This window comes from Elephantulus edwardii, unplaced genomic scaffold (genome assembly GCF_000299155.1).
Source record: "Elephantulus edwardii isolate Elephantulus edwardi_28Jun2011 unplaced genomic scaffold, EleEdw1.0 scaffold00016, whole genome shotgun sequence".
In the NCBI taxonomy this organism is placed as follows: domain Eukaryota; kingdom Metazoa; phylum Chordata; class Mammalia; order Macroscelidea; family Macroscelididae; genus Elephantulus; species Elephantulus edwardii.
Window position 1 is genome coordinate 15891206 of NW_006399766.1, and position 25824 is coordinate 15917029.

At 46.7% G+C, this 25824-nt stretch overlaps 1 protein-coding gene across 1 annotated transcript in view; it reads right to left on the bottom strand.

Annotated features, from left to right (window-relative positions):
• Positions 1-17452, bottom strand: part of GPC4 (glypican 4) — a 145925-nt gene extending 128473 nt beyond the window's left edge. Inside the window, exon 1 of the mRNA XM_006881806.1 lies at positions 17236-17452. Coding sequence (XP_006881868.1) covers positions 17236-17398 — 163 coding nt within the window. The 5' untranslated portion in view covers positions 17399-17452. The remainder of the gene's footprint in view (positions 1-17235) is intronic.
• Between the last annotated feature and the right edge of the window lie 8372 nt (positions 17453-25824).

The following is a 25824-nucleotide window of genomic DNA, read 5'->3' on the forward strand; positions in this document are numbered from 1 at the left end:
CCATTCATCCTGATGCTATCAATTGGTCCAGTGGTGAGAATCTTTGTCTTCTTGACATTGAGCCTGAGTCCATACTGAAGGCTGCAGTCCTTGACCCTGTGAAGCAAGTGCATGAGGTCCTCCTCAGTTTTGGCAAGCTGGTTGCCTACTGGTAAGGAATTGCACTAGCAGTCCAAAGGTAGATGGTTCAAATACGTCAGGTGCTCTGCACCAGAAGGATGGACAATCTCCTCCGATACAATGAACTGCCTCTGAAAAACCACTGGAGGGTCAGCTATGAGTCAGTCCTGGCTTGATGGTATACAATAATCCTCAGTGGTTACTAGGGGTAGGAGGGAAGGGGGAAAAGGGAGGTTCTGCTTAGGGGCACTGAGATTACGGTAACTGTGGTAGGGTACTATAGGGAAGGGTAGAGAGAATAGTTTCACAAAACGAACATGAAATCACGGTCCTAATATTATACATGTAACAGATACAATTCCAGGACAGTAGATGAACTGGAGTGTGTTCTGTTGTGTATATGTTCACCACAGTATAAAAGGAAGCATGCACCATCACATCTTGCTCTTCATATTTAAGTAAAACTTGGCCCTAGCAGAGGAGCACGTGCCCCCTCCAATTAATTAACTGCAATGTAGTCCTTCAGCTTACAACTGTTAAGTGGAGAACATGGGACTTTGCCCTTTGGCAAGGCTATGCTGTCTGCCCTTCACAAGAGGGGTCAGGATTACAGAATGGCTAAAAGCCCTCGCTTGCCATTTGGAAGCATGAGTTAAACTGGGATCTCATGTTTGTGTCCTTCACGTTTACGTAAAACTGCTAGGTGTGAGGGCTAGTGTCTAGACAGCCTCTAGCCTTAGAGCTCCGTTATCAGCGCTTTGCATCTCTAACCTAACTCACTGAAATGCAGCACCCAGTTCTATCCATGCTTTGTGTTGAAAAGTCAGAAAAGCCATCTTACCGGAAAGGGGGAAAGCCTGCTGATCCACCCTTGGTGGATGGCAGGCAGTGCTGACGCTCATCCTGTTAGGACGACAGCTAGGACACCTTATTACTTGGGCTAGGTTTCCTTGACAGCCTTGTCTTCCTGACTGGCCTCTGCACGCCTTCTCCAAGGTCAGGGTCCTTCACTCCTCCTCCAAGCAGCCTGAACACTGGCTCACCATTCATGAAGGAATCCTGTCATCAATGGTCAGGTGCCTTCGGAGCTCGGGCTGAACCTGAGTCCTACAGTCACTGCTGGGCGAGAGGGCTTCAAATTGAGTCGCCTACCATTCAAACGTCTTCTTCCCAATAACTGGCTCCTCTTGACAACCAACGTGCTCAAAGCAGGTGAGACAAAGTATTGATTTTGCCCATGTCAATCCAGTCCCCAAAATGATGACCAAGCTGCACGAGCAGAGGACATGCTTCATGTCAGCTTCACCCACTACCATCTCCCCAGCACAACGTTAAGTACTCAGGACTCCACCTCAGGACCAGAAACAGACTCGAGCCATTCTTCGGGGTGGGGGGAGGGAGGAAGTCTTTGACCAAGTACAAAACCCCTTCTCTCTAAATGAGCAGCACCTCCTGAGCTCAAATGCTCAGTCTAACTGTTCAAGAGAAGTCCACTTCATTCCTGATCACCACTCCCCACAAACCCCAAACAAGACCAAGAGCATCTCTTCAGAAACAGTTGTGTTGTTAGGTGCCACCATAACTAATTAAAGGTTATGGGTAAGCAAAGCCTTAGAATATATCTAGGGACGAACTTTCTTGTGGGGAGCAGACCATTCGATGCATTGAGAATGTAAAGTGCAAAGGCCCTAAGCATGTTTTGTGTGCTCGGAAACAGCAGAGAGATAAGAGGCCTAGGAATGGGGTGAAGACTAGGAAAATGGCAGAAGATCAAGCCCAAGGTGAGGTTTATATGTACTTTAGCTTGTCCTCTGGGTGGCTTGGGAAACACAGAAGCAATAGGATCTGATTTAGGTTTCATGAGACTGTTCTGGCTGCTGTGCTAAGAGCAGGTTGGAAGGAGGATGCAGGGACAAGAATTGGAACAAGAAGACTACTGAGAGGTGACTGCGGTGATCCAGGCAAAAAAGCGATGTGGGCTGGGACTAGGATGGGAGGTAAGAAGTGGTCAGACTCTTGGCAATTTCTTGAAGGCAGAGCCAAAGGGAGTAGAGATTCTGAAAGAGTATCTAAGCCAAAATACATACAGTCTCACCCAGGCAGCCACCTAAAGGGCTGGTCAGATCACAAGAACGAGAAGTTATTTCTTCATCTGTCCCCCAACCTGAGGAGTATGTCTTCAAGATGGCCACATTGCTTAATGATCACTTGACCTCCCATCAGTAGTGCCTACTCCTCCCCCAAGGGGGTCCAGGCCCATTGGACCTGAAAGGGGAGGAAGCAAAGTTAGTTCCAAATGGGGGACAAACAACAGGGCAGAATATTAACCAGCCAGCCAGTCAGCTGGAGACACTTAGTTCAAATTCAGTTTCAAGGGAGCTCCTTGAACCCTGCTCCTTAAAAGTTGCAGAGAGAAAGGGGGGAAGACAAAAGACAAAAATTCGAAATGTACTCATACACACAGAAGCCATTCGTTCCCCCTCCCACCCCCCCAATCTCCAACATCCTGGTCAGGGAATCATTCTGAAGATCTACCGGTGAAAAGTTGTTTTGTTTTTCTGAAATCTTAGCAGGGGGAAATATTCTATAATTAAGGCAATTTTAACAATAGTAGATAATAATTTGACTATAAATTGTAAGGAATGTAATGACTGCTTATTTTGGCACCAAAGAAACAGGACTTTCTGTGAAGTGACTGCCAAGAAAAATGATACTCCCACTCAGACTGTGAACCACATGCTTCACGCCACAGTTTGCAAGGACAGAGAGCTTTGTTTTCCTCTCGAATCAAACACCAGACTGAAAACTCACTGGAGACAACCGATGTGGTGGGACGGAAACAATAACTGAAGGCAGAACTCTGGCCATGGCTGGACGCTGGCTGCTGGGATGGGCCGGCAGGGGCTAGGGGCTGGCAAGGAGTGAACCTCTGTGGTTCCACAGGAACTCCGGCCAGCCTGCTCCTGGACATAGACGCCTAACACAGAAGGGAGCGCTCTGCCTTCCAGAGGTCTACACAAGCCAAGGTGACAAAGTAGCTGAGGACAAAAAGAACCGCCAGGATTGACATGGAGACCAGGTGATACTGAGCTGACCTCAGACAAAGAGGGCAATCCTACCCGGGGCATCATCTGAGCTTCCTGGGAAGAAGAGGGAAGTGGGCATCTGGGAGAAAGACTGGAACAGCTAATGGAAGTCTCCCCAAAAGCACCTCGAAAGTGGATCACCTCCAAGCAAGCCAAGAAGCAGAAAGAACAAATAGCAGGCTTTAAAAAAAATTGTTTTCTTTCCTACCTTGCCATGTAGAAACAGACATATTAGCACCCTGAAAACTAAACAGAGTGAACGGAAACACCCTGAAAACTAAATTGGGTGAACGGAAAGGAAATACACTGTAAGGGGTTGGTCAGACATTGCAATCAATTACCTTAATCGACGGCAATTAATACTATACAACAAAGTAAGTGTCTCTGAATGACTGTCTGGAAAACAGTCTGATTTGTAAACCCTCCCTCAAATAAAAAAAGAAATTAAACTCATTAAATAGCCTAGAAGCAATGCAAGGGAAAGAGGATAAGTAAGAATATATAGTCCTAAAAGTAAGGGAAGCATCAAATACCGTGCTTGAACTTTATTTTTTTCCAATCTAGAAAAATGTTTCCCATATGCCACTGAATGTGACAGGAACTGGGGATATGTGATCAGGCAAAAAGAGAGCAAGAAAGATTTCTTAAGGTTCAAATAGCAACATGGTCAGACAGAAGACCTGCCACCTGTGTCCTCCTTCCTAAACAGCCCTCTGAGATCACAAAAAAGGTTTAAGTCTAGCTGTTAACAGAAAGGTTGACAGATCCACCCAGAGGCACTGAGGAAGAAAGGCCTGGTGATCTGCTTCCAAAAAAGACTGGTAGTTGTACCATGGAAACTATTCCTAATACAAGAACCCTATAGGACAGAACAGGGAGCTGTAGGAACGTAGCTAGGGTTTATAGGTGAGAAGATAAAATGCTTCGGTTCTCTAACTACAGGGGAACTCCACCAAGGTAGTTCATAGTGAGTTGTGCTGCTAACCCAAAGGCCAAGCTTTTTGAGCAGTTCGAACCCACCAGTGGCTCTGCAGGGGGAAAGGCCATCTTCTTTTGATTTATAGACTGAGAAACTCCAAGGAGGGTCACTGTGAGTTGAGATCCACCCAACAGCGGTGACTTTGAGTTACTGGGTTTGCTATCTTTAGGAGACCTGTTCACCAGGTTCAACTACCAAGAAGCCACTGACAGATCTGAACTATCAACTTTCCAGTAGCAGCATAGGGCTTAACCATTGTGCCATCAGGGCTACGAAGCCTCTACAGAGCTTAATTCTATCTTGTGCCTGTCCCTGAGTAAGAATTTATTTCACAGCAGCACAATGGGTCCCAGCCTCATCATGTTCTTCTTAGGATTATATATTTACTTAGCCTGTTCAATGTTTAAAAACTAAACCAATAGTCAAATATTTAAAACTGTCACCACTAACTAGGAACAAACTCTCTTGTCAGCTAAGAAGGTCAGCTGTCCAAGCTTGGCCCAGTAAGCTGTAGAGTTGTTTTTAAGTGTCATAATCAAGTCAAGTATGAACAACAAATCTGAGCTATGTCCTATGCTGCACATTTTTATCATCCCCAGAACATTTGTGTCTATTGCCACAGACACTGACTGTATCAATCTGTCTCGTTGAGGGTCTTCCTCCCCTTCACTGATGTTCCACCTTTCCAAGGAGAAGCTAAATCTAACATGGATGTTTCAGTGGGCTCAGAGGAAAAGATACAGAGAGAGAATGGCATCATCAGTCATAAGGCTCTGAAGTAAACAAGCATCTGAATTAATATAGAGACTTCTCTATTTAGAGAAAAACTGAAACAGAATGTCTCTCTCCATTGATTCAGCAACTCTTAGGAGACTCAATAAACTCAAAACTCATTGTCATGGAGTTTGAACTGATTCGCAGCTGACCCTCCACCAGGCTTCAGATGCTGTAAATCGCCTAAGAGGAAACTGTTCATATTTCTCCCCCAGATATACTTGGTGGACTCTAACCTTCAGAAAGGCACCCCCTTTGGGTGGCCAGGTGCTCTCAACGCAAACATGTGTAATTTAATGGAACTTTCTCAAGCTTTAGTATTTCAAGGATTTCCTTTTGGAACAGAACTGTTTCTAAAATGCCATTAATTTTACACAAATAACATGCACACATGCCAGAACTAGTCTCCTTAATTTGCCATTTCTGCACTTTATATTCACGGGTGTGTTATTTCTTTTCAAAAATAATCCACAGAACATTATCCTTTTCAACTGAGATACACCAAACATAAGTTAATGATTCGCTGTTGCTGTTGTGTTATCACTCGAGTCAATTCTGACTCACAGCAGTTCTATACGGTAGAGTGGAACTGCAACGTGGGGTTTCCTGGGCTGTAACCTTTATAGGAGCAGATCACCTGGTCTTTTCTCTGACTGAGTTGCTGGAGCATTTGCATCACTGACCTTTTGGTTGTCAACCGAAAGCTTAACCACTGCGCCAGTAGAGCACCATTTAATAGTTGCCATTGTTATTGTTATTGTTGTTGTTGTTGTTGTTAGGTGCCATCAAGGAAAGTAAGACTCATAGTGATCCTGTGAACAACAGATCTAAAGCCTGTCCTATCCAGTGCCAGCCTCACAATGTCTGACACACTTGGGCCCACTGCTGCAGTCACTGAGTCTGCTTATCTTTCACTGACCTTTCCAAGCATGATGCCCCTCTCCAAGGAATAGCCTCTCCTAGCAACATGCCCAAAGTATGTGAGACAAAGGTTCATCATCTTTGCATCCAAGGAGCTGAATGTACATTCTCCAGGACATGTCTGTCTGTTCTTTTGGCAGTCCATGGGATACTCAATATTCTTCTCAAACACCACATTTCAAGGGAATACATTCTTCACCTGCACTGCAGGTGACTGAGAAGACCATGGCATGAATCAGACTAGTGCCCTCAAGGATTTACAGGTGCCTCTGAGCATTTGCTTCATCCTATAAAGGGTCCCTTTCATCTTACTTGGATCCATAATCAACACCCTTAGTTCCTGCAGTCAGGATATCAGGAGACGTATTGCACTGGGAAATTACAGAGAAACAATGATGTCAGTTTGAGGACTAAAGTGTGTCTGACTCAGGCCATGGTCTTTCCGATCACTTGCTATGCATCTAAAAACTGGACAATTAATGACAGAAGAATTGATACCTTTGAGCTATGGTATTGGGGAAGTGTACTGACTATCCCATAGGCTGCCAAGAGAACAAACAGGTATTTCTTGGAGAAAATGCAGCCAGAGTGCTCCTTGGAGGCAAAGATGATAAAGCTTTGTGTCACATACTTCAGACATGTTGCTAAGAGAGGCTATTCCTTGGAGGGGGCCATAAATCTTAGAAAGGCAGAGGATCTGGTGAGCTCTGGTGGCCTAGTGGCAAGAAGCTGTACTGCAATCCCAGGGGTGTGTGGTTTGAATCCACCAGATGCTCCATTGGAGAAGGAGGGACAATCTCCTTCTGTACCAGTCAGATCCGATTTGACAATACACATAAAATAATTTTTTATAAAATAATTTTTTTAAAAAGGTGAAGGATCCACAAAAGAGAAGATGACCCTCAACCAGGTGGATTGACACAGTGACTGCAGCAATAGGCTCCAGTGTGTCAAGAAGTGGGAGGATGGCACAGGGTATATCTGATATATCATATATCTCTTGTTCATAGGGTCACTATGAGTCATACTCAACTCACAGACACCTAACAACAACCTAACAATATAAAGGGTCCCTAAAAATAGAGGATCAGCAAAAGAGAGGAAGACCTGAAACAAGAAGGACTGACACGGACCACAACAATGGGTTAGAACGTGGCAGAGACTGTGAGGATGTAAGTTGTTGACAGGGTCACTATGAGTCACAGTGGATGCGACAGTATCTAACAGCATGGAAAGTTCTCACAGAGTTCCGGGGGGGGGGGGAAGGGGGACGTGCACAACAGCTGCTAACAAAGAGGTTGGGAGCTCAAATCTACCCAGAGGAGGCACCTCAGAAGAAAGCCCTGGTGAGCTACATCTTAAAAACCAACCAATGATGCTCTGCAATCCCAGAGGTGCACAGTTCGAATCCACCAGATGCTCTGCTGGAGAAGGAGGGACAATCTCCTCCTGTACCAGTCAGATCCGATTTGACAGTACACACACACAAAATAATAATTAAAAAAAAAAACACACCAAAACAAAAAACAAATCCATGAATATTTTATGGTACATGCTTCTGCTCTTTCCTACTTGGGGTTGCCATGAATCAGAGTCAACAATAACTGGTCAGAAGGTCTCAAACTGGCCAAACCAAGCAGGTTTCAGATCTACTGTTCACTTCTGGCCTCCTCCTACCCTCTGTTTAACAGCATCCTCTCTCCTTTCTCTCAAATGCCATGGCTGGCCTGTCCCTTCTTGTCTCCCCAGGAGTCCAACAGGCACCTCCTGCTACTTCCAATCAGCCAAGTATGACCTGGGAAGCTAGATAACCAAAGCATTTTTATCTTCTCACCTATAAACCCTATCTACCTCATTAGAAGCCAAGCACCACAAAAGTTTTGGGTCCTGCTTGAAACTTGTTCAAGTCCTCCATATCTAGCAACAGCCCCTGGAGAGAGGCGCTACTCAGTCAATGGTCACTGATGACAGATTCCTCTAAGGTGGACTGCACAGGCATTCAGACAGCTGTTTCGATCATTTAGCTTTGCTACTCACTTCCGCATTCCCAGCTGTGTTCTACATGGTGGTGGCAGCCCCAAGACTGGGGATTTACTGTCCTTCCATTTCTTGATAAGATACTTGAAGAGAATAAACACATGACAAAGAAGGCCTTAAAGTAAAAGATAAAGAGGTTTTGCATGTTGGTGTGGTTTGTTTGGGTTTGTTTTTTCATAAAAAAAAAAGCCACAAACCAAATAAACAGAAAGGGCTAGAACATTACCTCACACACTGCCCCTTACTCCATAAACGACAGCCACGCTGAATTCCCTTTTCATTCTCTCCAAAGTCCTCTCTGCTCACAGCAAGGCACCACTGCTCAAGGCTTAGTCATTCTTCTATTTTAACTTTTAAGATATTCTATTTTCCCAAGTTTGACAGATTTTTCCACTTAAATTCAAGTTAGCCAAAATTAAGATAGGCATGGACTGAATCTATATGAAAACTCATCTCAGGCAAGGCTCTGCGGTTCAAGTCACTGGATAAGGGAGAATCACAGGATCTCAGAGATGGAAGAGACCACAGGGATAAGGACGGTGGTTCTTAACAGAGACTGCTCATTAGAACCACTGGGAGCTCTGAACACATAGCATCACCAGGCGCCACCCACACCAACACCATTTAATCAGCCAGGGTTAGTGCCTGGGCTTTATATTTTTAACATGGGTCAAATGTGTGGCCATTAGAACTCATCCAGCATCCTAGCCTACCTCCCCACCTCATTCCCATTTTTCAAATGAGAAAATGTACGCGTCGAAGAGAGGAAAAAGCATCACCAAAGGATGGTGGTGGTGTTGTTGCATGCCATTGAGTCAGAACTGACTTTTCGGAGGGTCTTCAGAAGCAGTAAATCTCTTGGGAGACCTGCTCATCCTTCTCCCACAGATCAGATGGTGGATTCGAACCATGTGCCTTTCGGATTGCAGCACAGCTTCTTACCACTAGGCCACCGGAGCTCCCTCACCAAAGTATTGGACACCTAATTTGCCCCAGAGTTTCATTATTAACTTCCCTTTCCAAGAAATCTTGTCCCTACCATGTCAAGAACTGCATCTGAGAACACAGGGCTTCCCCTCTGCTAGGCTGGCCTCACTTAGCCTACCCCTTTCAGCACTAACATCTCACAGATCTTCTTTCAAAGTCTGGGCAGGCTCACCTCCAATTCTCTTGGCCCACTTCCCCTCCAGCTTGTGCCTGCCTTACCTCTCGGTTGCCCCTTGTCTTGTGGCTTAAACTCTTTCCATTTCGTGATCACCAAGCCTCTATCTCGCCAGCAGCCTCTTTCACTCTGCCAGTTAGTCATGCCCGGTCCTTTTCTCTTCCCTCAAGCAGCTGGCCCGTTTTGATGTCTGGCACACATTTATCCGGGCTTCCAATAAGATGTTGTTAACATAGTTTCCAGGCTTCTTGGAGGTTATTGACTTCTTTTTTTTTTAACTCCTCCATTCAATTTTTTCCCTCTAATTTCTAACATTTCCACGACCATTTGCAAAGTTGGATACTTGGTTAATGGGTCTCTTTGCTTTTTTTTTTCTCTCTCTCCCTCCAAAATGCTGACTTAAATGCATCAGAACTTAAATACAATACTTCAAATTACCTCCAGGATGGAATCACTTCATTAATTTTCTGCACTTTCATGTTCTCAATAGTAAGCAACAGATGTTTTAGCAAGTGTAATTCAAAATGCCAGATCTTACCTGTTCGCATTTTAGCATGTCTGCTTATAGAAAATATTCTGATTTCCTTAAGCATATGCACTTCTGCTTTGTAATGACAATGAAGTTAAGATTTCATTTTAAAAAAGGTAACTTGGGGAAGCTCTGGTGGCCTAGTGGCAAGAAGCTGCACTGCAATCCCAGAGATATGTGGTTCGAATCCACCAGATGCTCTGCCGGAGAAGGAGGGGCCATCTCCTCCTGTACCAGTCAGATCCAATTTGACGGTACACACACAGAGAAAATAAGAAAATAAAAATTTAAAAAAGGTAACTTGATGTACACTCAAACATGTGTATATTACAGATCGAATGTGGTGACTTTGAACTTTACTCTAAATTGACTAATCGCAATGGTCTCGAATATGCAAGGGAGTGACTGTATGAGACAGAATATGAAGAACAAGGTCAAACACAATGTATACAAACTTTGTAAGCAAACCAACATAAAATTTAAAAAATTAAAAAGAATAGCTAAATGCAGGCAGAAGAATAGAATTCTTAATCTTTGTGACAAATTCCCACAGCACTAAGTTATTAATGAAGCGGGAAAGACCAGTGCTCCTACTGAAAAAGGAAAACATTCTCCACATTACACCAGCGTATCGTGGAGATTTACTTGCAATTTATTGCACTTCAAAGTGTTTTGATCCAGAAGATTCTCCAGAGATCAACAGACCATGGGACAACGATAGATCATCAAGGCAGTATAATCCTATTATAGCACTGGTGTCCTCACAAAGAATGTGCTAGAACTGTCTGTGTCATCCAGTATCACACTGAGCTACTGCACTGCGTGGTGTTGCTGGACACATAAAACACCAAGAGAGCTGTCAACTCTGCCCTGAGCATGCTTAGAGCTGAGAAGACTACTATGTGCCTGCGTACACAAGAAATTGTCAAGAAAAGATTGTGGACATGGTTCATGCAGGAAAAGAAAGAGGAAGGGAGTACGTATCCATGGGGAGTTCACAAGTCTCAGGGAAAGAAGTGCCATTTGAGGGATGTACAGTTGTTGAATCTGGAAACCAGTGACCACTTCCATTGACAGCAGGGCTGGGCGGAAGCGAACAAAGATGGCCATGCTCACGATAGACTAGGAGGATGACAGACAATAGGCAGACAGCAGCAGACCAGTTAAGAAGCTATTTAAAACAGCTTCCTCGTAGATCTTCCTGCCTCTATCTCTTGCCTCACCAACAGCAAAGCTATCTTTCTGAAACAGCTTGACTCATGGCATCTCCTTCTTCAGGAACCCTCAGTGGATCCCCACAGCTTGTTGCTGTTAGATGTTGACTACAACTCATAAAGATCCCATGAACCACAGATCTGAACCCTGCCCCACCCCTCACCAGCCTCATCATCGTAGTCTCGTTCCACCACTGTGGCAGATATGTATGAGTTCAACTCAAGCCTCTCTTACACTGACCCTTCCCAGCATGACTCCTCTCTCTCAGAACTGGTTACTCCTGGCAGGGTACACAAAGCGAGTGCGAGGAAGTTTTGCCATCCATGCCTCTAGGGAGTTATTCTGGTTGCACTCTGAAGACAGGTTTGTTCTTTTGGGCAGTCCATGGGATATTCAACAGTCTTCTATAAAGAGTTGTGAATATACTGGTGACTTGTTTTCTTGTCCTTAAGTGCTGTCGAGTCACCCGCAACTCACAGCAACAGCTCTGAAGCTTGCCTTGTCCTGAGCCAGTCTCACCGACTTCGACACCCAGCTCCCATCACCCCAGTTATTATTGTATCAGTCCATCTCATCCGGGGTCTTCCTCTCCTGCGCTGTCCCTCCACCCTTCTGAGCATGATGTTCTTCTCAAAGAAGTAGTCCCTCTTGGGCCACGTGCCCAGAGTATGCGAGATGGAATTTCAAAATCCTTCTATTCCTTCTAATGCTAACACTGTGCTTTGGCAATACAGCAAGTTCACTTCTACACCACTGCAATTCAGTGATAGTACAATAATGCAAGTCACATATATTTGCTGGTTTCCCTATAGGTGTAAATGGCTATGCTTACACTATACTGTGATTTTTTAAGTGTGCAACAACATAACGAAAAAGTTCAAAATACTGTGACTTATCTAAACACGACAGACCAAAAATGAACACATGCTGTTGGGAGAATGGCACTAACAGACTTATTTCGAACTATCTCTAAAGTTCCATAAAGTGAGGCATGCCTGTACTGTCTAAGTCCAGACATAACACTATGTCCGCAAAGAACTGGATTGAATCTCCTCCATTACAATATGAGAATGGTGCTGTGCTGATGGTATCTGAAGATCCTCACATAGCTTACCCTTCTAAAACAAACAGAGAAGGCACTTCCTTGTCTCTATGCCTATACAATACAGGGTAATGGTTAAAGATCAAACTCTGGGTCAGACAAGACTTAGGGTCTTTGAGATTATAAAAAGGATCTCTTGATCCCCTTGAACTGCATCTCTTTGATATAAAACAGAGATAAGTCTAACCTTCTAAGGTTATTTCAGGTCCCCGGATGGCACAAGTAGCTTGCAATCAGCTGCTCACAAAAAGATTAGCAGTTCAAACCCTGGCAGAGGCACCACGGAAGAAGCTCTTAGCTGAGTGCTAACAATTTGTATGGCCAACCCAAAGGCATGTGGTTCAACTCCACCAGATGCTCCACAGGAAAAAGATGGGCCATCTTCTCCTCTGTAATTTGCAGCCTCTAAAAATCTATGAAAAGGGTCAGGATCAGCTATGAGTTGCTTCCGACTCAACTGTCCATAACAACAATCTTTATGGAAGGAGAAGACGGTCACATCTTTCTCCTGCAGGGCTAGTGGGTTTGAACTGACAACCTTTCAAGTGGCAGTCAGGTGCTTCACCATCACAATAACAGTTCTCTTCTGTAACATGTGGGATCATCGTGAGCTGGAATCCACTCCAGGAAAAAGTGCTGTGGGCTAGAAATGAGAGTATCAAGTAAAGTCCTCGGTAAGAGCCCAAGGAAAGCACTCAAAGAGCTCTTTGGAGGCCAAACCTCAGTGCCAAGATAGTTTATGTTATTAGCGATCCAATGAGACTCACTCACTTGCAATCGGCTTAGATTACTATCAGTATTGTTTCCCCTGCAGAAACACACACACACACACACACACACACACACACACACACACCCCTTCCTCCTTCATTCCTTAGTCTAGTCATCAAGTAATCCTGAAATTGTATGCAACTCAATGTGAACCAAATACAAACCAAAAACAGTAATTATATTGAATAAAATTATCTTCATGGTACATTTGAGTGAGAGATGGTGCTACAGCAGCCAGAACTTTGTCTGGAGACAGTAGCTATACTATTTGGGATGCTTTCTATAGTTACAGGTTTGGTAGCCCATATGTCTACTTCAGGCCTCAAGTTAATTACATGGGACCAAAATAACAATTCCAACAGATTACAAGGATATTGCAAACATTAACATCTCTACTTCTGGTGGAGAAGAAAGCATACACATCTTAAACATAATAATAAACTCAAAATCAGAACAGAAAGTGTTGTTACCACTCCAATATATGCACGTTTCCCGCATGGAATCCTAACATGAACCAAACAATTTCCAGAAGCCTTAAAAATATATGCGTGCAAGGGAGCTCTGGTGGCCTAGTGGTGGGAAGCTGCACTGCAATCCCAGATGTACACGGTTCGAATCCACCAGATGCTCTGCGGGAGAAGGAGGGACAATCTCCTTCTGTACCAGTCAGATCCAATTTGGCGGTACACACACAAAAATATTAAAATTTTTAAAAAGACACATGTGTGCATGTGTGCGTGTGTGCACATATGAGCATATGTGTGTGTGCATGACAATGGGAAATAAAAAATCCAAAATCCCAACTAGTTGCACAAAGTGCTCACTGGTGTCTTGTCTACTTTCTGCCTTACAAAGGAGTTCTGGTGGCCTAGTGGCAAGAAGTTGCATTGCAATCCCGAAGGCATGCAGTTTGAATACACCAGATGCTCTGCAGAAAGATGGGCAATCTCCTTTCGTGGGATTAACTGCCTCTGAAAACCCACCGAAGGGTCGGCTATGGGTCAGTTCCGACTAGACAGTATGCAACAACAACTTTCTTACTGGTAGGGTCAGTTGAACAAAGATTGTTGTTGTGTTCCATCGAGTCAGAATCAACTCCTAGCTGACCCTCCAGTGGGTTTTCAGGGGCAGTAAATCGCACAGGAGGAGACTGTTTGGCTTTCTCCTGAGGAGCAACTGATGGATTGAAACCAAGTACCCTTCTCTGGGTTGGCAGCACAACTCTTTGCCACTAAGCCACCTAAAAAAATTAGACTCTTCCTCAAGTACAATGTCCTTTATCCTCTGCCTTTATAGAGGGAAATCATACAACTTTAAAATTTCTTATTATCATTATGAATTTTTTCTTTCCTAATCCATGAGCATGATGTTGTTAGTACTCTAATCCCATCCTCCTTACAGGTCAGTAGACACTTCTCTCCACTGTCAGTGCCACTCCTGTGGTTCTTATCACAGACCACATTGTATTCCAAGAGTGTGGGGGCAGGGGTTTATCTCTCCCTATAACTTCTGAATGAGGCTGGGGGCAGGGGCGCAGAGGCCCCCACCTACCATTCTTCTGCCTCTACTGCTCTGGGCATAGAGCACTGCACATAGTAGGCACTCCAAAAGATACGCTCATTGAACTCTGACCAGAAACATCCCCTTTGTGTTCAAGCTCCCTTTTGATCATGGCTTCAGGGCGCCCCATTATTTGAGAAGTACAGGGTCAAGTGGATAGGGAAGGCAGGGCCTCGACTGGGGCCCTGTCAACATGTTGTACTCACGACACCCTTGAGAGCACATCAAATTATCTTCATTATGATCTATAAAGACTGAGCCTCCTTCAGAATACAGAGTGTTCTTAAAGCCTGTTAAAATGTCTAAAAGACAAGTGCAAGGCCACAGAGTCTAAAACCTTCAACTTGGGCTAGCCCTGGGGTTCCAGGAGCTAGGGACTCAGACATTGCAATTCTTTGCCTTGAAAACAAACCCAGATGTTTCAAAAATATTTTTGCATTTCCCACCCTTAAGCTCCAAGGAACGTACCTGGCAATTAATAATTTCAGGCATAAGATAAATATAAGTCGCTTTCATCTCTTATCCTTTCCCCCTAAGAAATTACCATCAAAATTCTCTTGCGTGCTAGCCAGGGAAGAAGCGGCTGGCTAATGTATGCAGAGGCCAGAGTAGTGGTAAAGATTACCCTGATTTCTATACTGGCCGTCTAAAGGTATTTACTTGGGTCTGTCTGTGTTGTGACAGTGTCCGAGACTCAGATGAATGCCTCTAACACTCCACATTTTTGAGCCATTCAGTCATGCATTTTTGTTATTGTTGAAAGTGGTGCGAAATTGCACTGCATGAGCTAAAGTCCTTGGTGGTCTTCCAAGGATTCCAGCTAAAAAGGCACTTCCTTTGTTCCTCAGGAGAATGCAGTCCAGTAGGTCATTCAAAAGGGGAAATAAAAGCAGCAGCCCTGGGAGGGAGATGAAGGACAAGACAAAAAGAAGAAAATGTTTTGGGTGTGAGCACATTAGCTTCCATTTCCTGCTGCTGCCCACTAATAACTCCCCTATCTTTGGGGAGAAAATGCTCCAGAGAGGCATGGAGGGGAAAAAAAATTCCTCAGGTGTTGGGGGTGGGGGACAAGGGCAACCACAGGGAGCACCTAGCCCGGAGAGTGGGGCTAAGATGTGAGCCGATGGGTCTTGCCACTCCAAGACGCTGCACACACGCAGCACGCCTGGCAAAGAGTGGGGAGGGCGACTGCACAACCCGCTCTCTGAATGCCGCCCGTCCATCTCAAAGGCACATATTGTTTGCATGAGCAGAAGATGAAAACTTGTCACATTCACATTAAGTGCATCACTGCATCTACTCCTTCAAAATGTGGGAATGACAACTGTAACCTTCACGCCAATAATCTCAGCTGCTCCCAGGCGCAAACCGGGCGGGGGGGGGGGGGCAGAAAGACCCTAGGTCTGACCTGCCGGAGCCCCCAAGCTCCTGTGGCTGCTGGTTCCCTTCGCTTTTTCTGCAGAGGCGGGAGGGAGAGGGGGAAAGAAAGGGCTTTTCAGGGATCTACAACCAATAAAATCGGGCCACTGCGAGGACACACTTAAGCTCCCCAAAAGACAGGCAGCTCAAGGGCAAACAGTCTCTAATCAGTACTGTGTGAGTTATTTGATAACTGCCAAGGTGGCGCGGACGCTCGGGCGGCTCCCACAGTTTCTGAGGTTCTATTTCTAGACAGTGGCTGGTTACCCTGCGAAAGCGCCCTGCAACTCCCCTCAATTACCTTGGTAATTTATATGTAATTGATGACTGCACTTAATCTCCAAGGGTATTAATAGCCCATCCAAAAAATGACCCCCAAGTCTTCATGCGCCTTTAGAAACGCCTGGTTGAAATTACACTATTTCCTCTGCTGGCTGCCCGCCCCCTGCCCGCCCCACCCGAGCGCTCAAGCCGGTGAGGCTCACTTCCATGAAAGGTTCCGAAAGGGAGGCTCGGCTCCGGGGCTCTAAGCTCCCCTGCTGCCGTTAGCGGAGGCTGGCCTCCAGCCAGCTAGGTCCCGGGTGCTTTCTGATTCCTGGGGCAAACAAGCTACCTGCGCCGCAGGCGGCTCCAGAGCGGCCCGCAGGGCTGCGCGCAACAGTTGGCCACTGGAGCTAAGTGCAACCCTGAGGGGACTGAGCAGACCAGGGCCACTGGCCTCGAGGGGACGGTCGGAGAGAGGGACGTTCAGCTGCAGAGCACTTAAGCAAATGCTCCCCCACCCCCGTGCCGAAATTTGGTGAACTTTCTCCGCAGGCTACACAGTCTTCATTTGCATAACCATCTCCAAATCCAGATTCGGGTTTCCTGTAATCAGTCCTTTCAAAGGTCTGTAATTGAAAGTGCAATTAACCCCTAAAGTGAGGCGAGAAAGAAAAAGGGAAGAGGGGGTAGAGGGAGGGAAGTACCTTGCTTGCCCAACACCTTCCGGAAAGCCGGAGTTTCCAAAAGTCGGGATGTGGAAGGAAGGGGTGGGGGTAGAGGCATCGCTTGCTTTTTTACAAAAGCAACTTGTAAAACCACTGCAGCAACTTTGCAACCTCTAATGAATGTCAGCGGTATAGGACAGGGAGGGATTAAAAAAAAAAAAAATCAATGCAACATGAACTCACGGTCCGCATTTTGCGCCCCCAGAAGGGTATTCACCCCCCTAACACCCGATCCCCCCGGGCCGCGCCCGGCCTCTCGTCACCCACACAACAAAGCGGGGAGTCTAAAGAGAAGTTCAACCCGGAAAAGGCGAGGGAGCCAGTGACACACACTTTGAGGGCCAGAGTCCTTTGGGAGCCTACAGGGACCTCGCCGAGCGCCCGGCGTTGGAGAACCAGCGCGCGGGAGTGGCACCGGAAAAGTCCGAGGCGCCCCCCTACCATCAACGCCCCAGCTGGAGAACCGTTGTGCTCGCTCTGGCTCCCCGTTGCAGGCCCACTGCTCCCCCTCGAATACCTGCGCCCGGCGCGAGCGGGTGTGCACGGAGCCTTCCCCGGGGCCCTCACCTACCGTGGATCTCGTAGGCAGGGACATCGTTCTGGTTGAAGCCTTTGGATACATAGTGACGGAGCACTTCAGAGCAACTTTTCGACTTAGGCTCGGGGGCGGCCAGCTGCGCGGCGCCGAGAGCGGCCAGGGTGCAGAGCAGCGCGGGCAAGCTGAGCCGTGCCATGGTGCGGGCCGGGCGGGCGCGCTCGCTGCCTCGGGACGGGCCGGGGCGCCGGGGCAGGGGCTCGCGAGCCGCGGCCGAACGATTTGGAGTTGGGAGTTGGAGGAGAAGAGTGGCAGGAGGCGGGGGCGCGGGGCGAGAAGTGTTGCTGGGCCTCGATCGTCAGGCAACGGTCCCCGGGACCGGGCGCCCAGTTACGGGAGGAGGAGATGGTGCGGAGGCAGCGTGCGGCCCAAGGGCGCGGAGGCAGGAGTCTGGGACCTGGAGCTCCGTGGGCCAGCGGACGGGGAGAGCTGACCGGCGGCCGGCCGGCTGGAGCGCCGGGAGGCGGAGAAGGTGGCAGCACCGGGGGGGCGCGAGGGTGTGGGCGCTGCGGCGGGCGCTGGCTGGGCGGCCCGGCGCGGCTCTGTTCACCCGGCTCGGCTCGGCTCACTCTGCCCTCGGCGCGCGGCTGTACCCTCCTCAGCTCTGCCGCTGACTGAGTGGCCGGCGTGCGCGGCGACGCTCCGCAAACTTGGCCAAGCGGGCGGCCCCCGGAGGAGGGGGCGGGCGGTGGGGAGGGGGGGGGCCGGGACAGGCGGGAGCACGCAGGGCCGGGCCGGGAGAAAACCTGGAAGCGGCGCTGGATCCGGAGCGGCCAGCTCCACTTCCTAGGGGGCCGCACCGGGCGGGCGCGTAGCACTCCCTGCCTGACACGCCCCACCAGGCTCCTCCCTCCTCCCTTTCCACTCCGCCCCTCGCGGGAGGGGGGTGAGTTCGGGGATCCTGCCTTCTGCCCCTCACCCGGAAAGAAAGACTAACTGATCTGCAACGAAGGGACTGAGTCCGGAGGGATGAGGTGACCAGGCACTTGTCCCGAGAGCTCACATTTGAACTCGAGGGCTTCCGATTGCAGCCACCTGACCGGCTGCCCGCAAGCTAGAACCCCGCCGAGTTCTCACACTGAGATACCTGCCCCGCGGTGGCACCGCAGTCCGGGCGGGGGGAGGAGGGGACAGTAACCTTCCTGCTGGCCAACTCCTGGGCGTGGGGTGGAAGTCCCCTACATCACTTGCATTTGCTACGCTGCAGGCACTTGGGGCACTGAGGACTGTGAGCTTGCCCTAGACCCTCACCTGGCCGCCTCATACCTGCTTCCCATTCTACGGCGGCTCGTGATTGTTGGGAATTTGGGAGGCAGTCGCTACCCCCATACAAGGACCATCCAAGGACTTCCCGGTTCTGCCCCAAGTCCAACCTAATCCTGAAGCAGGAGAACCCTCCCATCTCAGCAGAGATCTCCTGGCTTTACCACACCTGCTGCACGAGGGGGGAAAAGGTCCAAAGAACTGAAGGGACTTGCTAGTAACATCCAGCAACGGAATGAGTGCGGGCCCAGGACACACGGAATAGTAGCCTAGGGACACCCCCAGCCTGGTGATGCAGAAGTTAAGGACTCAGCTGCTAAACTCAAGATCAGCGGTTGGAATCCACCAGTGCAGGAAAACAAAACAAACAAAGGGGGAGGGAAAGTGGCAATCTGCTCCCTTAAAGATTTACAGCCTTTGAAACCCTATGGGCCAGTTCTAGTCTGTCTTGAAGGATCAGAATGAACTAGATGAGAAAAGGTTTCACACTCCTCTTTAAGCCTCTTGGGGGAGACTGACCCATACCTCTACCAGAAAATTGGGACTGGAAAAGGCTTCCCACCCTCCAAGCTTTGTCAGGTTCTGTTCATGAGTGTTTTGAGGCTCTTGAAGCTCTTTTAAAGAAGAAAACCGTGCAGACTGGGAACTTACCATTACTGTTGTTACTGCTTTAAGAGGTTAGGGTGAGAAGTGCCGCAGCCACCTGGGGAGTGTGCTGGGAACTGGACAGATAAAAGGGGCTGGAACTTATTATTTGGCTAGACTCTCAATTCCCATAAAATTACATAGGGTGAAGATATGAACTATCATTACAATTATCATCCTCTTAGGGTTTGTGGAGCCTACTCTGCTGCTGTTTGGAAACCACATTGGCCTGCTTGGCTGGGAGGAGGTGGCGAAACCCGTGAGACTATTGTTTTAAATGCCCACTGCAGTGCCTTTTACATTCTAGTAACTTACAGAGACCATCAGCATCAATCAGCAGACAGATTGTGATACGTCCATGACTGGGACTTCCAATTTCTGCAAATTGGCAGAACACTCTGAAACTTAGGAGAGCCTTCACCCCCTTCCCCTTAAGTAAACTTAACAACAAATGCATTTTCTGCCATTTTTTAGAGACATTCAAAGAGTCTAGACTTTCCTCAAGTAAGCATCAGTTAAATTCTTTCCATTCCCTAACCCAGCACTTCTACCTTCCACTGATGGATGTGTTGACTTAATGATGTTCCTCACAACGAGGGTCTGATATGCGATGCAACCAACATTAATAATACAATGAAATCTAGTGACCTTAAAAAGCAAAAAAAGATACCCCCATATCATGCAGGTGGAAGCAGATAGCTGCTTTTTCACCTCACGTCCTTCAGAAAACCACTCCTTACCCCCTTCCCTCAAGTAACTCGTGCTCTTCCTCTTTGGTACCCCAAACTGGAGCCCTTTGCCACCAGAAACAGTAACCTCTGGCTAGGAACGGATCTGGGCAAGTCTGAACTTTACCACAAGAAGCAGGAACCCCAAGCAGGGCTTGGAGGTGGCTCCCACTTCAAAGCTTCCTTTCATTTAAATACAAACAGAGTGAACAACTGGCAATCTATGAGACAAATACCTTCCAGAAGGGATGCTTTTCAGAGGGCCAGTAAGCACACTCCACCTCACCCCGCCCTCCCTTCCCCAAGTCCTCCTTTTCTTGAGGCTGCACCTCTCCTTTGTAAGTTCTCTGAGTGCCTGAGAATGGTCTGGGCAGCTGCGTGTTGAATCAAAGTATCACAGACTTCTCAAATTAACCCTCTTATAGCACTTTCCTTTTTAAGATTGTGGTAAATAGGCAGGACAGAAAATTAGCCATTTTCAAGTGGCCAACTGAGTGGCATTTGGTACAGCTACAATGTTGTGCAACCATCACCACTCTTTAGTTCCAGAACATTTTCATCACCCTTAAAGGGAGCCTGTGAAGCAATGACTTCCCATTCACTCCTCCCCACACTGGCCCTAAGCAGCTACCAGTCTGTATTCTGTCTCCACGGATTTTCCAGTTCTGGATCCTTCCCATGCTGTCTTATTTTCTGTTCCTTAAACAAACTGAGTGGATCCCTCCTCACATATTTGCATTTTCTGGCTAAGATGGTTTTTGCCCTCTGACTTATGGGGCTGCTTCTTTATCCCAAGGATGGCATGGTGAATTAAGGGTTGGGCTGCCAGCCCTACACTTTGAAGCCTTAAGGGCTGGTTCCACTCATCCGGCCTTGTGGGGATGCATCACGTGAACCTGACTTGACACTGTAGGTTTGGTACTGCTAACGGAAACGTTGGTGATAGGAGTCCACCATGTGAGAAGAACGAGGCAGCCTGCTCCAGCAAAGATTTACAGCCTTGGAAACCCAATTGTCATGAATGAAGCATTGGCAATGCCCGAAGCATTGGCTTTTGTCACTACTTACCCTGTTGTTGCTGTCGTTGTTGTATACCATCGAGTCGGAACTGACCCGAAGCTGACCGTCCGGCAGGTTTTCAGAGGCAGTTAATCACACAGGAGGAGACTGCCCATCCTTCTCCCATGGAGCAGCTGGTGGAGTCACACAACATATGATCTTTTGTGACGGACTTCTTTCACACTGCATGATATTTTCAAGATTTATCTGCATTGCAGTATGTCTCTAACTTCATTACTTTGCATGGCTCAGTAATATTCCATAATGCTTCTCACCGATTATCTATTGCACTGGGTAAGTTTACTGTCAGAGACCTCTCCAAATTACTGAAAAGCAAAGATATCCGTTCGAAGACTTAGGTGTACCTGATTCAGGCCATGGTCTTTTCAATCACTAGCTATGCTGCTGAGAGATGGACCATGAAAAATGATGAGAGCACAATTGATGCCTTTGAGCTGTGGTATTGGAGAAGAGTACTGAATATCCCATGGACCGCCAAAAGAACAGATAGCTATGTCTTGGCGAGGGTTCAGTCAGAGTGCTCCTTGAATCCAAAGCTTTGTCTCACATACCTTGGGTCTGTTGCTAGGAGATCCCTTTGAGAGGGTCAGCAAAAGAAAAGAAAAAGAAAAGAAGACCCTCAACCAGATGAGTTGACACATTGACTGCAGCAATAGGCTCAAGTGTGTCAGAGAAGATGAGGATGGCAGAAGATAGGACGAGATTCAGATCTGGTGCTCATAGGGTCACTACGAGTTGTACTCAATAGCCCTTAACAAGAAAGTGCTAGGTTGAAGACCAGTCTCAGAAACTAGTCTGGTGACATAAAAAAAAAAAAAAAATGTTCCACTCACTCCGAAGGGCTGCACCATTGTTGTGACAAGTCCTAAAGGAACATCAATGTAGAACTCAGTCTCCTTCAGAAAGAAGCAGCAGCAGCTTTGAGTTGACAAATGGGAATAGAAAAGTCAGGACTGTAGTCTGTTATCTGTAGTCATGTCTAAGCAATGATCAGAGATGTTACAACCAGGCTTCCCTTCCAAGATAAGGAACACTCACTTCCCCATCAACATTGTTCAGGAGAATGGGTCTCTTGTTGAAATCCATACCTTCTAAGGTGAAAAATACATTTATAGGGTTAAGAGAAGACCAAAGTGTAGCTTGTTCAGTGTCACAAGCCCTGAAAGGTGTGTTAGTGCTTGAAGGAAATGACACTGAACTTGTCTCAAATTCAGCTGCTTTTATTCAGTAAGCCACAACAGTTAGAAACAAGCATATCCGAAAACTTTTGGATAGTACCTATATCTCTGATCTCCATATCTTTTCAATCTATATGTGGAACAGATTATCCGGGAGGCTGGGCTCTATGAAGAGAAGTGTGGCATCAGGATTGGAGGTAGACTCACCAACAATCTGCATTATGCAGAGGATACAACCCTGCTTGCTGAAAGTGAGGAGGACCTGAAGCACTTGCTGCAGAAGATCAAGGACTGTAGCCTTCAATATGGATTGAAGCTTAACATCAAGCAAACAAAGTTTCTCACCAGTGGGCCAATTGGCAGCATCATGATGGATGATGAAGAGATTGAAATTGTTGACAGCTTCAGTTTGCTTGGCTATACAATCAACACTCTTGGTACCAGCAGCCAGGAAATTAAAAGACAAACTGCATTGGGAAAGTCTACTGTCAGAGACCTCTCCAAGATCCTGAGGAGCAACGATGTCAGTCTGGAGATTAAGGTATGCCTGATATAGGACATGGTCTTTGCCATTACTTGCTATGCATCAAAGAACTGGACAATGAGTAGGGATGATAGAAGGACAGTTGATGCCTTTGAGCTTTGGTACTGGAGAAAAGTATTAAATATACCATGGATTGCTAGGAAAACAAACAAGTTTGTTCTGGAGAGGGTGAAACCAGGCTGCTCCTTGGAGACAAAGATTCTGAAGCTTCCTCTGACATACTTTGGACATGTTGCAAGGAGGGACCAGTCCTTGGAGAGACACACCATGCTTGGTTGGGTGGAGGGACAGCGCAGGAGAGGAAGACCCTGAATGAGATGGACTGGTTCCATCACTGGGGTAATGGGGATAGGTGTGTCAGAGACAATAAGATTGACAAGAGATACAGCAGGGTTTAGGGTTGTTGTACATAGGGTCACTATGAATCTCAAGTGACTCAATGGCACATAACAACAACAACAACGACAACTTATATCTCTGAAAAAGGAACCATTCAACAAGCAGATGACTAAGATCAAAGAGTTTTCTAGCTATGGAAATAAGGTTGGATGATTCTTAGGCCCCATCTGTGGTGTTTTTGATGCAATAATGTTAAATGAACTCGTTTATCTTAACAGTAATCCATACTATGGGTAGGTTGAATTGTGCCCCCCCCCAAATGAATGTATGTGATGATATAGCATGGGGGTTATATAACAATTCTCAATTATCTGATCTGAGAAACCAAATAGTCGGAAAAGGAGTGAGAGTGGAATGTAACACCCTTTAATCTCATCACAGCCCTAATGCGATCTAAAGTGTGTCCTGTAATACCTATTATCTCACTAGAGATAAGAAGGAAGGATAGTAAACCTCAGTGCCACCAAGAGTTGCCAGGAATGAAGTATGTCCTTTTGGACATCAAACCTTCTATGAAGAAGCTCCTTGACCTCAAGGCCATAACACAAGGAGATCCTCAAGGAAGGCCAGAACTCTAGATGCTGATAGAAATAAAGACTTTCCCCTATAAGAGACAGCAGGCTTTTCCATAGAGCTGGTGCCCTGAATTTGGACTCCTAGCCTCCTGGAGAAGAAAAGGGGGAAAAAAAATCCTGTTTGTTGAAGCCATCCACTTGCCTTATCTATCAGCACTAGACAATATGTTGCTGTTGTTGTTGCTGTTATGTGCCATGGAGTCGCTTGCAACTCATAGAGACCCTATGCACAACAGCCCTAAACTCTGTTCTGTCTTGTGCCAATCTCACTGTCTCTGACACTCCCATTCCGATAACCCCAGTCACCGAATCAATCCACCTCATAGAGGGCCTTCCCCTCCTGCGCTATCCCTCCACCCTCCCCAGCATGATGTCCTTCTCCAAGGATCGGTCTCTTCTTCCAACATGTCCAAAGTATGTTAGACGGAGCCTCAGAATCCTTGCCTCCAAAGAGCCATCTGGTTTAACCCTTTCCTGGATGAATCTGTTTGTTTTCCTAGCAGTCCATGGTACTAGGAGAGACTATTCCTTGGAAAGAGACATCATGCTGTGGAAAGGTGAAGGAGGGCCAGCAAAAGAGAGGAGAAGCCTCCATGAGATGGATTAACACAGTGACATCAGCCCGGCTCAGGACAGGACAGAGTTCCGATCTGTTGTTCATAGGGTTGCACTGAATTGTATTCCACACGAAGGCACCTAACAACAACAACAACAACAACAACAACAACAACAACAAGATGACTAAGAAGAAGCTCTGGTGGTCTTGTGGTAAGGTGCTGTGCTGCCAGCCTGAATGCAGTTGGTTCAAATCCACCAGCCACTCCATAAGACAAAGATAGGCAATCTCCTCCAGTGCAATTTACTGCCTCTGAAAACTCAGCGGAAGGTCAGCTATGAGTCAGTTCCAACAACAGATGACTAAGAGATCATCTCCTCCGGAAAGCCTTTCAGAGCCCATTCCAAGCCTTCCAAAACACTGTCCAAAAGGACGCTTATACTTGCCCCTAAGTATAAGTCACCCTTTCTCTGATAGCCCCCAAGGCTTTACCAAGATGTGTATACCTATTGTCTTCAAAAGTACAGGTTCACCAAATGCATCATTTCCCAAGGGAATCAATCATGGAAGTTTGTATGTGAACTATTCTGGTTTCTTAAACGTTAGTAACTACCTCAGAAATCAGAAAGTTTGCCAGCAAAATGCAGCCTGTCTTGGGATCAGATTTGACCCAAGAGCTTTCTCCCCTTTCACCCTAATCCTTTCTTCAAGCCATCAAGTTACAAGTGCTTTCTGGACATTTGCCAAATACAAGGCTGTGAAAGGCTTGTTATGTACTGGTTCTGTGAAAACTCTAGAAACTTGGAAAGACTGGGAACCCTTGAGGTGCTTGGGGAGGTAGGACTCATGTCTTCCATGGAGAAAGGCATGGCAAGCTAATAAAAGGCATTGCAGGTCCCCCAGGACAGCCATCTCTTCATTTTCTCCAGCTTCTTGCTTCGTTCATGTCTGCCTGTGTCTTCACCCTTTTGGACCCTCTGGAAATTGTTGTAGAAGTACCAGTAATTTGAGGATGAGTCACTTGTAAGGAGTTGATATGTACAATCTGATCTTATCTTCCAATCTAATTAATCCCTTCCTTTGATGTTCTTTCTCTAATGCCTACCGTTTTCCTTCCCCTTCGCCGACCCCCTCAGAATCCATCCACATGTACAGCTTTTAACCGCCAGTACCACACATTCCTACTTGGCCAGTACTGCCATTTGTCCACCGCTCTCCCAGGATCATAGTGGTCACATTTCTTCTGTCTTCATTAAACATCTGGATCTATTGAATTCTCCTTTGCATTCCAGAGCTCCTGCCAAAGCCCTAGTAGGTCTCTGTCTTCCAACTTCTCTCTAGCTATTTATTCATCCAACCATTCAACCATCTTATCCAAAAATTGGTCTACCCATTCATTTATGAGCTGTCTTGGGCCCCACCTTCCAGCATCATCTGAAGCACTGTTTCACTTGGTCACCAAGAGGAAGACAATGTCATAATAATAGCCAATATCTCATTAGGTCTGTTGAGCTTAAGAGTTGCTTCGATATGTATTATCTGTGATGTATGTATGCTTTTTCTTAAAGTTCATTGACACAGCCACCTCTTTAGGCCC